The sequence below is a fragment of the Beta vulgaris genome, chromosome 3 (genome assembly GCF_026745355.1).
Source record: "Beta vulgaris subsp. vulgaris cultivar EL10 chromosome 3, EL10.2, whole genome shotgun sequence".
NCBI lineage: Eukaryota > Viridiplantae > Streptophyta > Magnoliopsida > Caryophyllales > Amaranthaceae > Beta > Beta vulgaris.
The window spans coordinates 54,335,327-54,349,779 of NC_079204.1; the positions used below are offsets into that span (position 1 = coordinate 54,335,327).

General features: G+C 33.6%; 1 protein-coding gene across 1 annotated transcript; it reads left to right on the forward strand.

Annotated features, from left to right (window-relative positions):
• The first annotated feature begins 5,506 nt into the window (after positions 1-5,506).
• LOC104889611 (mediator of RNA polymerase II transcription subunit 15a) lies at positions 5,507-12,115 on the forward strand. The gene is made up of 10 exons (XM_048639978.1): positions 5,507-5,599; positions 5,826-5,943; positions 6,619-6,703; positions 6,906-7,406; positions 7,929-7,993; positions 8,372-8,437; positions 8,568-9,212; positions 9,470-9,985; positions 10,437-10,696; positions 11,567-12,115. The coding sequence occupies exons 1-9, from the start codon at positions 5,535-5,537 to the stop codon at positions 10,677-10,679; spliced, it is 2,304 nt and encodes a 767-aa protein (XP_048495935.1). The 5' UTR covers positions 5,507-5,534; the 3' UTR covers positions 10,680-10,696; positions 11,567-12,115.
• Positions 12,116-14,453: the final 2,338 nt, after the last annotated feature.

The window sequence follows — 14,453 nt, forward strand, 5'->3', positions numbered from 1 at the left end:
TCCCATCTTTTCGTTTAAGTGCGTTTTCAAAAGATCTTCCCTCTTTTACTTTATTCCTTATTTGGAAAATTTTCCCCTTTTTACTCTATCATGTCCCTATCATATGGTCCACCATTATATTATTAATTCAAGTCCCTTTTTCTCTCCTACTTAAACTCCTTTTTATTTGTTTATTTATCTTAACCCTTTTCTCTCTCCTACTTTACCCACCCCCACACTCCACACAAATGGATCATCCTTGGTATCTATAGGAATAGTAACAAGGAAGATCTTTAGGAAACGGAGGGATTAATAGTTCTGATTATTTTAGAAAGTATCCCCTAGAGTTGGGATTATTCTATAATAATTCACAGTTGGGATTATCTTAAGATGACTTGTGAAAGTTGGGATTATTCATGTCAATTTATGTTAAAAATTAATAGTTCGGATTATTTTAGAAAGTATCCCCTAGAGTTGGGATTATTCTATAATAGTTCAAAGTTGGGATTATCTTAAGAAGACTTGTGAAAGTTGGGATTATCATGTCAATTTTTCCTATATAGTATGTTCTTGGAAATTTGAAAAGAGTATTGTTGATGGAACCGACTGACGACAATCACATATTTATTTTTAAGTTCAAGAATACGCGGTCCATTATTACCAAGAGAATAACGATCCCGTAAATCATCTTACAAGGATTTAAAAATCTGATTCACAAAACTTATTCAAATTTTCAGAAAAATTAATTATAATTTTACATTAAAACAATATGATAATTAGAAAATCACAACGAAAAATTAAATTAATTTAATGTATAATAATACTCAGTTACTATGATAAAATATAGTGTGTCATTAAAATTCTCAAATAATTATAATAATTCTTGGTCGAAAAGTGAAGTAATAAAATTCAGAATTTGCAAATCCTAAAAAAATCAAATGAAGAATAAAAATTATAGACAAAAGGAGAGAAATTACTCAAAAATTTAAGTGGGAGAATTGAATAAGAAACTGAATTTGCATTAAGCTTAATTCTCGACCGTATTTGCAAGTTTTGCAGTAATCTTTTCTATTCCATTTTTTTTTCTATTATTCCTTCTATTCTCTTTTTTACCTTTACTTGGAGAGTTTGTCTTGTAAGACACCGTGTATTTTTAAATTAAAATGAGGCCACGATAAGCTCAATATTAAAAAGAGGGGAAATTTTCTCAGGTACCTCTGAGGTTTGGCGTAATTCCCAAATTATCCCCCACATTTAGGGAATTCCTCAAATACTTCTGAGGTTTATGTTTGGGCTCAAGATACCCATACTATGGATGGAAACCTAAATTAAAGCCGTTAGGTTTTCTCCTCTCTCTCCCCCCATCATCCTCCATTGATGAATATGAAAGCTTTCTCTCTCCTCCCAACCCACTCTAAAGCCCTAACCACCCAACCCCCACCACCTCCCCTTCCCCCACTCCACCCCCTGCCAGCCGCAACCCCCATTTTCGCAATCTCTCTCTCTCCTTTGTTTTTCCCAAATCCCAAATTTCCGACTGAAGAAGATCGACCTTCTTCGTCGGACATCGATTTCGCCACTGCTCATTAATCAAACTGAACTGGGCATCAGTTTCGACTGGGTTGGAAGGGGTGTGGTCGATTTCGACATGGTTCTGGGCGTCGAATTGGACGACGGGTGGTGGTGGGGGGGGGGGGGGGGGGGTCTCGCGACGGTGGGGGAGGGGAAGGCTGCAGGGTGGGGGGGGGCTAATCTGGTGGGGAGGGGCGCTGGGGGTGGTGGGAGGGTGGGGAGGGGGGCTGCGGGGGTAGGGGATGGGTGGGGGGAAGGGGAGGTGGTGGGGGTTGGGTGGTTAGGGCTTTATAGTAGGGTGGGTGGAGAGAGAAAAAGAAAATTGGGGAGAAGGAGAGGAAAACCTAACGGCATTAGGTTTCTATTCATAGTAAGGGTATCTTGAGCCCAAACACAAACATCATGATAGAGGAATTCCCCAAATGTAAGTAATTTGGAAATTACGTCAAACATCAGGGGTACCTGAGGAAATTTCCCATTTTTTTTCTACTTTTCCTTCTATTCTCTTTTACCTTTACTTGGGGAGTTTGTCTTGTAAGAGACCGTGTATTTTTAAATTAAAATTAGGCCACGATAAGCTCAATATTAAAAAGAGAATTAGTCCAACAATAATTAGGTTAATTTTTTCGATGACTAGTTTAATACATTTAGTAACTATGGCTCTGTTTGGGGAAGCATTTTAAGTACCTTAAATGATAAGGTGCTAGCATATTTTAGGTCCTAAAATGATTAGTAGTGTTTGGAAAGCACCTAAAATAAAACTGTTAAATTAATCAGTTACCTTATCAGTTCTAGCACCTTATCAGTTTCAGCTTTATCTTATCAGTTTCAGTTAACTTATCAGTTTCAGTTTATTTTCAGCTAGTAATGCCAAACAGAACCTATGTATACTTTTATATTAAAACTAGACTATTTTTTTAATAATTTTGTTTCTTGAGATATGTGTTTTGGGCCTAACACCTACCCCTCTCGCGCAGGCCCAAATACAGCCCTGCAAGGGTAAGACTCTTGCCTTCTCAATGTATTTATATACGTTGCTTAATTGCTTTGCGTTGAATGAGATATAATTTGTCTCAAAGTTTTCGTTTTGTGATTTTGAGTAGTGAAATACGATGGAAGCCATTAATCCAAAGACTTGGTTAAATGAGAACTTTCGCCAGCATGCGATAGATAACGTGTAAATTTTTAATTTCTTATGCTACCATCTCTATTTTTACCTTTAACATAGTAAAATCAACAACAACAAAATTAAGAAGGCCCCTTGATATCATGTTAAGACTTCTAGAGAGTTTTTTTTTTTTGGAGTAAACGACTTCATCTTCCTTCATTAATGCCAATATATAGAACCCTAACAACTCAAGTAACCTCTAAAAGATAAGTACAAATATAACAACTTTACAAAAGATATTAAACTTTTCTAAAAGATAGGAAAACAAAATCAAACTTTACCTAGTCAACTTTGTCTATGACGAGTTATAGGTGTTGACTAACTTGACTTTAGGTGAGTTTCATCATCTTAATCGGCATACCTTATAGTGTGAGTTTCCTGATTAGGTCCAAGTTTTTCGAATGTTTAATTTTTTGGTCCAGACCGAAGAAATAAACAGTTATTTGGTCTGATTTTTTTGAAGTTTTATTTTCGATCCGGATCGGGAATAATTTTCCTTGCTGGCTTTTACAGCACTTCTATAGATAATTTAATTTAACAATATTTTTATGTACTTTTTATTGATATTACATCAAAAATTTATTATTATATTATTAATCGTTATATTTCTATATATTAGAAAGAATGAATAGGTGTGAGAGAAATAGAGATTTGTGTAACAGAGGGGAGGGACGAGAGAATTAAAGAAAGAGAAACTAGTTGTGTTTTTATATTATTGTGTAGATAATTTTTTTTTAATTATCTCAGCCACAAATATTTATTACGATGTATTTCTAATAATGAGATGACAACAAACTATTTGACACTTACAAAACTGCTCAACTAATAATCACCTCAATTCTATGTTTCATAAATCACAACCTGTATCATGTTTAATAAAAAGTATACATATAATAAATACCAATAACGTTTCATGTAATGATTTTTTTTTCTTATTAAGTTGAACAATTTGACCAAAGTCATCAAGACACAATAAAAGACTTTTAAATAGCTAAAAAAGGCAATAGTGGTATCCAACGTTGTCAATTTGATATTATCATTTAGTAATTTTTGATAAATATGGGTGAAAAATAATTCAATTATCAACAATTCTTTGTTTTAAACTACTTAGTTAGACTTCATTTCAAAAATAAAACTAATATTTTGTTTTACCTTCAGAGAAGTTTTGAGGTCGCAGAGAATGACGAGTTTAAGAGTTGCCAACTTGACTATAGAGAACCATATAGTGTTTCTCATTGATACTAATTACACGGTATTTGTGAAGTAAATATATTCAAATAATTATTAGTTTACTATTTAAAAAAATATGTGTCACTCTATAACATTTTGTAATTTTTTTTTTGGCATTTTATAGTTTGTGATAAAAATAAGAATATAAGTACTTGATCATTTAATATGTCAATCAAAAAATCCAAAAAAGAAATCGAAAAGAAATTACAATTGAAGTTGTAATTTTGCAAAACCCAAAAAAAGTTGCAAAAATCATTATATAGAAAGATCTAAATCGGAAAAATTTTAAATAACAATTTTTTTGAAATTTATAATAGATAATATCAAAATTTTATTTAAAAAGTATGGATAATTAATTTACTTTGCATTATTTTTTAAAAATATTATGAACTAATCTAAACTTATTTAGAACAAAAAAACAGTAAGGGTAAAATTAAATTTATCATTTTATTACTCCGATTCACTATGCATTTCTACAACATAGAAATATCAAAATTTTATATTAATGAAAATACAAGTGGACGTATAACAGTAAAAATTAAAGAAAGATTGAAATCTATATGCATTAACAACCTTTGAAATCTACAACCTGACATGAAAATAAAAACTTATTTTCATGACCTAATCCGTCTAAATTTATTTAAGTTTTCAGAAAAATTAATTATAATTATGTGTGAAAACAATATGATAATTAGAAAATCACAATGAAAAATTAAATTAATTTAATGTATAATACTCAGTTACTATATAAAACACAGTGTGTCATTGAAATTCTCAAATAATTATAATAATTATTGATCGAAAAATGAAGTAATAAAATTCTGAATTTGCAAAACCTAAAAAAAAATCAAATGAAGAACAAAAATGACAGAGAAAAAGAGAGAAATTACCCAAAAATTTTAAGTATTTGCAGTTTCGCAGTGATCTTTTGTTTTCCATTTTTTTTTTTACTTTTCCTTCTATTCTTTTTTTTACATCTACTTGGGGGGAGTTTGTCATACCGCCTATTTTCAAATCTCTATTCTATATGGGAAGAGGGGTAGGACACCAAAATATTAGAAACCCCATTTTACCCTCATAACATCTCTATTATAATTACTTCCTTTAATGAAAAAAAAAAAACTACTAATTAATTTTAAAAATAAAAAATATTACAAAGAAAACCATCAAGAATTCAAATATTCTAATTTATTAGAAATAATTAATAATTAATTTAATTTTTTTCATCTCCTAAAAAAATAATTTTGTACGTATGTTCGCACGCATCGCGTGTATATAAAAACTAGTTAAAATTAGGCCACCTAAGTTCAATATTAAAAAGAGAATCAGTCCAATTAGTAATTAAGTTAATTTTTTCGATGACTAATTTAATACATTTAGTAACTATATCTACTTTTATATTAAAATTAGATTTTTTTTAATAATTTTTGTTACTTGATATATGTGTATCGGGCCTGGACACCTGCCCCTTTCGCCCAGGCCCAATACGACCCGGTAAGACTCTTGCCTTCGCAATATTTATATATCGTGTGAATTGATAGATAACTCAAAGTTTTCGTTTTCTGAGTTTGAGTAGTGAAAAACTATGGAAGCCATTAATACAAAAGCTTGGTTAAACGAGAATTTTCGCCAGCATGTCATAGATAACGTGTAAATTTCTTATGCTATCATCTCACAGATTTTTATTGAAGTAAAAAGCTATGAATTTTTTTGTTTCAGTTTGTTGAAAGTTTACGTTTTTACTCGTGAAATCATGTACTTGTCTTACTTTTTTTTTTAATTTGATTCTTTTTAACTGCTTTTTCTTGGATTATCCCTGTAAATTATTTCGTTTACGAATAATAGTATGTTTTATGAATTTGTGTTATAAAAACAGGATCATGAAGAAATTGATACAATGGGGCCACAACACTAGAAACCCTGTTTTTCTGAGGAAACTTAAAGAAATAGCTGTTCAATTCGAGGAAAAAATTTATGGAATGGCAAAGAACAAGGTAATTTTTGTTTTTTGTTTTTACTGGTCATAATTTAGTAATATTTATGTTTTAAAGTAAAGTGTAATCAAGTTTATGATTCACGTTGCATGTATGGCGTTTGAGTTGAAGTGTTAAATGGGCTATTTTATGAAAATTTTCTATCTTCTTGGTTCAAATTGATATGTCGAAGTGTTGCACGAGTGTCAAGGATCCGATATGAGTTCTTTCATGTAAATAAACAGTTCGATTTTTTTTTCCGTCAAAGTGTCAAGGACCTGATACGGGTTCTTGATAAAGAGTTCCGAGTAATATAGCTTGTGATTTGCGAACTAGTGAAATGTAATATATGTGCCTTAAAGGCTAAAGCTGAGACTGTCGAAGTGTTATGTTCGAGTGTCTAAGGACCCGACACGAGTTCCTGATAGAATAAAGAGTTCGAGTAACATAGCTTGCGATTTGCGAACTAGTGAAATGTAATACATGTGCCTTAAAGCTGAGACTGTTTAGATTTAGCACAATTTCCAATTAGCTTTAACAAGTCTTTCTTGGTCTATTCAACTTTGTATATAAGTTTTGTTAACCCATCTTTTATTTTGTTCACAGTATATATATTATATATACACTCTGACATGTTAAAGATGATGCAGTTTCATAAGATGATATTAATTTGTCCTTTCATATCGGTGTGTGCAGGATGATTATGTAGATAAAATTCATAAAAAGCTGAACTCGATAACAAGTAGATCATTCTTTGGTGATGCAGCAGCTTGTACTGCAGGTAAGAGGATAAATTCAAGCACATTTTTTATCAGTGAAAATGTTTCAATTGAGTAAAAATCATTGAAGTATATCAAGACTCTTTGGATGTTAATAATAAATGTCTTCATGTGTGTATAAGTCATGTTCATAGGTATTGTTGCTAATATAACACATGATGATTCCATTATAACAATAGTTTCTAACATGAGTTTTATCACCAGGCCAACAACCAGCAAATACAATAATTTCGAGGCAAGCTGTTCATTCCGATCAGTCTGCACAACGAGGCATCAGTGGCAGTGCCCCTACTCAAGAGAGCCAGAAATTATATACGACTCAACATCAAGTTCATGTATCAAAGCAGAGGCCTATGCATTCAACACTGCAACAAAGTTTTGTAAGTATGCAGCCTGCAGCTTTGAACCCGTTGCAGGAAGATAGACTATCTGAGCGACAGAATGGTCTCTATCCATTAGTGCAACAAATTAGGCCAATGAGAGAACCAATTCAAACAACAAATAGCATGTTGAATATAGAAAGCCGCCAACAATTATCGCAACTTGGAGGTTCAGTGATGAAGCCACAAGAGCAGGGAACTCTATATCAGGATACTAGAGTACATCAGTCAAACATAGTAAGAAGCACTCCTCTTCATACTCACACTTTAGAGTTTGAGAACAAGCATATCCCTTGGTCACAAGTGGCTGCTACAAATGCTCCAGGTATCAATCAACTATGTTTCAGTATGAGTTAGCTTGCTAAATCTCTTGCATTTATCTGTTTCTGTGATTGTTTTGGTATCTTTTAGAGTATTTTCCTGTATAAGTGGTTCTCCTATCGTCAATGAAAAGCATTTTCGTCGTTCTGTCTTCTTCATTTAGCCTCTCTTTTCTGTTCTCATCAAATCATCTTATTCTAACTTTTCTGTTGAAACCAAAACAAAAGAAATCTAATCTACAATTGTGTTTTCCTTGGAAATTTGTTGTTGTCCATCAAAAATGTTCTACGCCCAACCAAATAGACCTTAAAATTCATAGCACAATTTATAATAAGAAATCTGAATATGCTGGTTTGGAATGTTTTCCTCACTCTCAAAAAAATCTCTACTAGATTTTTGTTACTCAAAATGAAGACTTATTGTTATCTCAATATACCATTTTGTTTTCTCATTCTCTTGTCTTCAACGAATTACTTTTCATATAGGATTCCAGTAGTTACATTATTTCCAATTCTTGACTCTGCAGCATTTACATCCTTTGTTGATGCTGAAACTATTAGTGCTGCTGATCTGAAGCGTCTCATAGCTCAGGTAAAAAAAAGTATGAATCATGTTTGCTTATCTTTCTATCATATACGCACCAAGTAAATTGCTGATTGATTGCTGCAAACTTTGGTGTTATCTCCCTATTTGTTTATTTTTTATGAATTTGAGGGGTTGTGGTTTTATATATGGGATTGGACTGTCACTTTCCTGTGCACGACTCTCAATGCACCTATTTGAACTTAAATACCGTTCATTATATATTGGTAAAAACTATAACGATTGAATATTAATAATGTACTAATTGAGACGAATCAAACAACAAAGGGAGTACTTCTTTAGGATACCTGATATAGATAGTGGACTGTTACGTTACTGCTATGATGACTGCATGAACTTTAATTAAGTAATGTGGATGCATTGCAGTATCGGACATCGTACTTGCCTGATCTACTAAATTTCGAAAAGAAAGTTGAGAAAGAATTTGTCAAGGTAATTTTTATTTAGCTTTAGTATTCTATTTAATGTTGGATTCTCTATTCAAACTTTCTAAAAAATAAACTCCAAGTAATGAAGATTTTTGATGTTCTAATGCTTGAATATGCTACTTTTTTTGTTGCAGGCACAAAGTGTGGATCGACAGGAAAAAGCTAAACGATTAAGATTACGTTCTCAACAGATGATCAAGTTTCTACATCTTCCAGAAGATGATTTGATGTGTATTCCTAAAGAAACAGTGTGCTGTTATTTGAATAATATTACAGAGGTTTTAAACAGATGGAAAGCGAGTAGTATGCAGGCCAGAAACCAAGCACCACAATATCCTAACAGACAGATGATTTCTTTAAATCACCTGCAAAATACCCCATCAGTGAATACAACAACCTTCATGTCTGCTAAAAATCAAGCACCACAATATCCAAACAGACAAAAAATTTCTGTGAATCACCACCAAAATACCTCATCGGTTATGTCCGTAGAAAATCCAGCACCACAATATCCTAACAGACACATTATTTCTTCAAACCACCAGCAAAATACCCCATCAGTGAGTACAACAACCTCCATGTCTGCTGAAAACCAAGCGCCACAATATCCTGACAGACAGAGTATTTCTTCAAACAACCAGCAAAATACCCCATCAGTCGGTACAACAACCTCCATTACTAGACCCATAATCAGTTCTTCGACAATGGATAACTCCAAGGCTCCGAATATGCAAATCATGCTGCCCAGAGGTCCTCATGGTACCCAAGAACCAAGTGATGTGAGTAATATCATGCTTAGCTATGTCAGTTGTTATTGTTCTTTTTTTATCATGTGGAATATCTCATGTAATACAAGCTTTAAAGATTAATCGTTTTCATTCATTTTCATTGATTGAAATTTCAGTACTGTATAACAAACGAGCAGCAAGTAAATGTCATTATCTATATAAATAGATATATCTTGCCTGAAAATATGTATTGCGATTTTTTTTATAGCCAAACTGAATTCTGATGTGAATTTCTTGACTTATTTCAGGATCTTATGAAGCAAAATCCGAAACCAATGCAGTCAACAAGTATGAATCGACCTCCAAAAGCAGTGCATTTAAAGAAGCCACAGAAGGTTCCAGGAAAGAAAGACTCTATGGACTTAATGTTTCGACCCATGAATACAAAAGCCACTCTTAGGAATTCTCAGCGCCAACCTTCTCAAGCTCGCCCTAAAACACCACAGCTGCTGAAAAGGAAAACATCTGTTACAAGTTCTAGAGCAATATCACAGCCTAGTTACTCGATAGTTACGATTGATTCACCCTCAACGCCTGGGACAGTGTCTTCTGTGACAAAGCCAATTGGGAGTCCTGCTATATCTGTTTCTCCTAATAAATTTGGCGCCAATAAGTCTCAAAGTGAGACTGAGGTTCAAGATCGATCCATTCCCTTGGGAACACCTGGTGCATCAACCTCTTCGTTGCCACCAGAATTCAGCAGTCCAGAGAGCAATCAACTTCCACAGTCTGCAGACCTGCCTATTAATCGCTTAATTAAAGTGGTATGTCTTTCTTTTTTACTGGTTGACTCTTTAGGAGGATTGTTGTCTGACATTTATGTCACTAATTTTACGTCAAGTACCTGTGTTTGACACTCTGACATGGCTATAATTTTATGAACACTTTGATACTTCATTTTGGGTTGAAATCACCGAGAACTTTTATAAAATAGCGAAGTTGGACTGTTGGGCAAGACACAAGTACCCAATTCAAGTCCGAGTAACATAGTCTAAAACAACTCCCATTGTCAGATTAAGAGAGAATTTAAAAAGCAAATGTAACAATGGAATAATGGTTTAGGAGGCCACATTGTTGATGAAACGCTGTAAACTAAGGGTTCAAAAAGAAATTTGAACTAAGGGATGGAAAACAAAATTTATGATCACCTAATTCTCTAATGCAAATCTGCAATATGTTGGTCCAATGTTTACACATTTATTCTGTCTCCTTCAGCTGCAATCTGTGTCTAAGGAAGCTCTGAAGAGTTCCATGGATGACATTGCCTCAGCCATCAATGATATGGACAAGTTGCCTGAGTATGCATATGATGATTATAGAGTACCACTGGACAATTATTTGGTGAATCTCCCAGAAGCAATCGATGATGAACCCAAGCTTCCTAAAAGATTGAAGCGCAACATTGAATCAATAAGCAGAGATATATCAACCATCTCGGAAAATCATGATCTATGCTGAAAAGGCCTAAAATTATGGTATGATATTTTTGCAATTGTACATTGTGTTTGATTCCTTAGGTGTTAAGGGTGGTGATGTGAATAGGATTTGATCCCAAGGTCTCGGTTATTAGTTTATCACCCCATAAGACGTTTCAAACTAAATTAGTTGCCATCCATTGTATGATCTCGTAAGTGTAATCATCAATAAGACTCTTAAGGGGTTATTATTAGCCTAAAGATGTGTGACAAATATATATACTTCCCCTTTGCAGTTACACGCATATCAGTGTAAAATTTGAACTATTAATATCTTCATTTGCTTTTTGTAAAAATTATAATCTACCAAGATCATATATGATTATATTTCTACCTTACATAGATCCCGGAAAGTGGTCAAAAGAATGCATGAATAGTGTAGAAATGCAAATGTCGCAGTTATGAAGAAAGGGAGGAAGTGTTACATTTTTGGTAAACACATGATACCCCACTTATATCTCGCATCCGCTTTATGCATTTTGCTCCAGCTCAACCATGATCTTGTAGTGGCTAAAGTCAGAGAGATAAACCAGAAACTGATTGAGACACTGGTAGAAGTGGCTTCTGAGTCTAATGAGGGAACTATTATCAGGTGTACCGTGTACATATAAACACACATCTGCACAATTTATGCCCATAATACCAGTAATTACTCTGGTAGTTGAGTTCCTTGTTCCCTCGCATTATCCCGAACTTCCTCCTAAGATCTTTCATGCTGTCTGATGGAAATATGCGAGTGACTGACTAGTACTTAAGTTTTCTATGTCAACTTTTACAAGTGAACAAAATTACATGTACAAATTGGTTATACCACATTAAAGTAAGTACAGTACAATGGGTTTTATGTTTGATGATGTTGTTATGTTTCAGACTAGAAACTGAAGATTGGGTGGGGAGAGCAAAGTCTATATTCCGTTGCTGCGTTCGAGGTCTCGTGTCCATAAGAGAGATAGCAAAAGCATGGGATGATTGTGCCCGGCGAGCTTTCACTGAATTACCCTCCATCTTGGAGGAGAAAGCTTATGCTGCCTGGAGGAATGTTCCTGCAGCTTGATGAAGGTTCATGTGATACAGGATACTTTAATGAAAGGTGGATGGATATATATATTTTTTTGTTAGGTAAGATGAAGGGCTCTAACGAATCGAGATAAGTTAAGCCGGTCCGGGTTAGTAGGCAAGTAGGTGTATAATACAAGTGTAAAGAGTACATAACAGTCAAACTTAGTACACAGCTGATTTCTTTTTCTTATGAAATTGTGTGTGAATAACCTAACCCAATTTTCACAAAAAATTGTTTTATGTATATACATATTTTAGGGCAGAGGAATAGATTTTGATGAGATAGTTAAATTGGTGGTGATTTGTCTATATGACTTCAGATTTGTATATATTAATACAGCTGTTTTGTTTGCATTGAGATGTAATATGAGCATATTTTTTGATGTATTTGTTGGTTATGCTTGATTTAATATGAGCATATTTCATATATACCTGAGTAATTATTAAAGAGCTTTGCTAGAATTAGACAGCCTAGAGAGCCTCATTTAAAATGTTCCTAAGTTCTAACCATTAGGAACTTTAGGAATTGAAACACCAATTTTATCTAGATTGGTTCAAGTTCGTTTATTATACTCTTGAAATGCAACAAAATTTTCCCAAAGATTCACATTGATGTTTTTAGAGATTGAATTTTAGAAAATTAATGCTTGAAGAAGGAAAAATGAGGTTGAAAGAGAGACAATCGAGGGAGAGTTCCAAGAAAATAGGAAAGAAAGCAGATGTAAGCCTCACCTAGCGAATGTTGGATGGATTCCGTTATAAAGTAGCAAAATCAATATTTTTGGAACAAAAAAATAGTTAAATTCATAAAAGATTACGAAACATAATTATTTCAGAAAATGATATAAAAAGATATGACCAAAGAGTGCTATCTTTCTCTCGGATCTTGATGCTATTCTTCAAGATATCCTTTCTTTATGTACTTCTTTTTCTTCTATAATGTGGTCTCATGTTCTACGTGATGGAAACTTCGTAGTTCACCATTTAGCTAAGCTAGTTCCTTTTGTTACTGATGCTCAAGCGCTCAAGAATATGATAGATAGAGCAGACAAATATCCTCATCATCAACTCAATGCTATCATCTGTGATATTGTCAAACTCCTCAAAACTAATTGGGTTGTTATCTTTCTGCATGCGAAGCGTGATGCAAATATGGTGGCCCATAAATTGGCAAGGTTTGGGATGAATATGGAAATGGATAGGATCACACACACTGCTCCTCCACAATGTGTTTTGTAGAATTACATGCAAGAATTAGTGAATCCTATGGTTTAGGATTGGTTGGCTCCAACTTTTGCTTTAATGTATCTGGGAGGTATGTATCTGGGGTTCTTTTTTGCTTATAGCCATTTTGTGGCTTAAAACTTTTCTTAACATGGATGTAACTCACTAATGTTTTAATCTAATGCCCTATTTTGTGTTAAAATTCCTTTTGTTACTGAACAAATATGGGAAAATCATGCTCCTATGGAGATTGCGCCCTATTTTTTTTTGATTGTGAAATTAAGTCAGCCCAAGGGCTAACCCCTACCAAGGCTACTAGCCTTGTAGGAACTACCAGCACACAGTGGCGGACCCAGGAATTTAAATTTGGGAATACAGACGTACAACAAATACAAAAGTAGGGAAAAAGTTGTACGATACATCTATGGCGGGTCTAAGACTAAAACCGCAAGGGTACGAAATCGTTTGAAAAAATGACGATGAGTAATTGATAATAGTTTTCAATAATCAGTTCAAATTTCAAGCAAATTACAACTGATAATTAAGGAGTAAACTTATTGGACGACACGTTCTTATTTGTTTGAATAATTATAATTACTTTTACTTATCAATGAAGTTAAAAATTTATCTTATCAAAGTTAGTATTAAGTACAAACCTTTAGTAATTAGCACTAAAAATGTGAATGAATGATCAATCATATGATTACAATTAATTGGCAATTGTCTTACACATCTTTAAACATTATAAGATAGATACAATTACAAAATTATGAAGATGGAAAAAATAAAAATACAAAGTCAAAGTTTTAAGGTGCAGCATTCAAAATATTAAAAACAAAAGTGAAAAATGAGGTACTAATGGCTCCAAAGTGCAAACCTACAAGTAGACAAGTAGTACGTGGCTCCAAATAAGAGTGCGGGTAATAGAGTTTAGATAAAAAAATTATATAATGCACCAAGATTCGACCTCGCGATGTTGCAGACAGAAACAACTATATTAATTAGCGGTGACCACTAGGCCAAGTCAGGTAATCAAATTATACTTGATGCGAAATAGGGGTACAGTTGTACCCCCATGTCTCCAATTGGGTCCGCCGCTGCCAGCACATTGGCTGGTAATGCATGCAAAGCATGCTAAGGAAATACCCCAACATAATGCTGGGGGTAAGGATCGAACCCCTGGCCTCAAAGATCAGAGGAGAGTGCTCTACCACATGAGCTAGCTCCTCATCCTTGAGGTTGCGCCCTATGTAATTATGGACACTTGTCTTTGAATTAATACTAGCTTGCTACTTTCCCCTAAAAAAAGAAAAAGAAAAGATAAGACCAAAACAATCCTAAAAAGTATTATTTCTTCTTTCTTTTACATGTTACACTCTCACTTTCCATGCATGTTAATGCATACCTTTGAGCTCTAATTTTGTATTTGTACAAATTATAAAAAATACATATTGAAAAAAAATACATGTTAGGA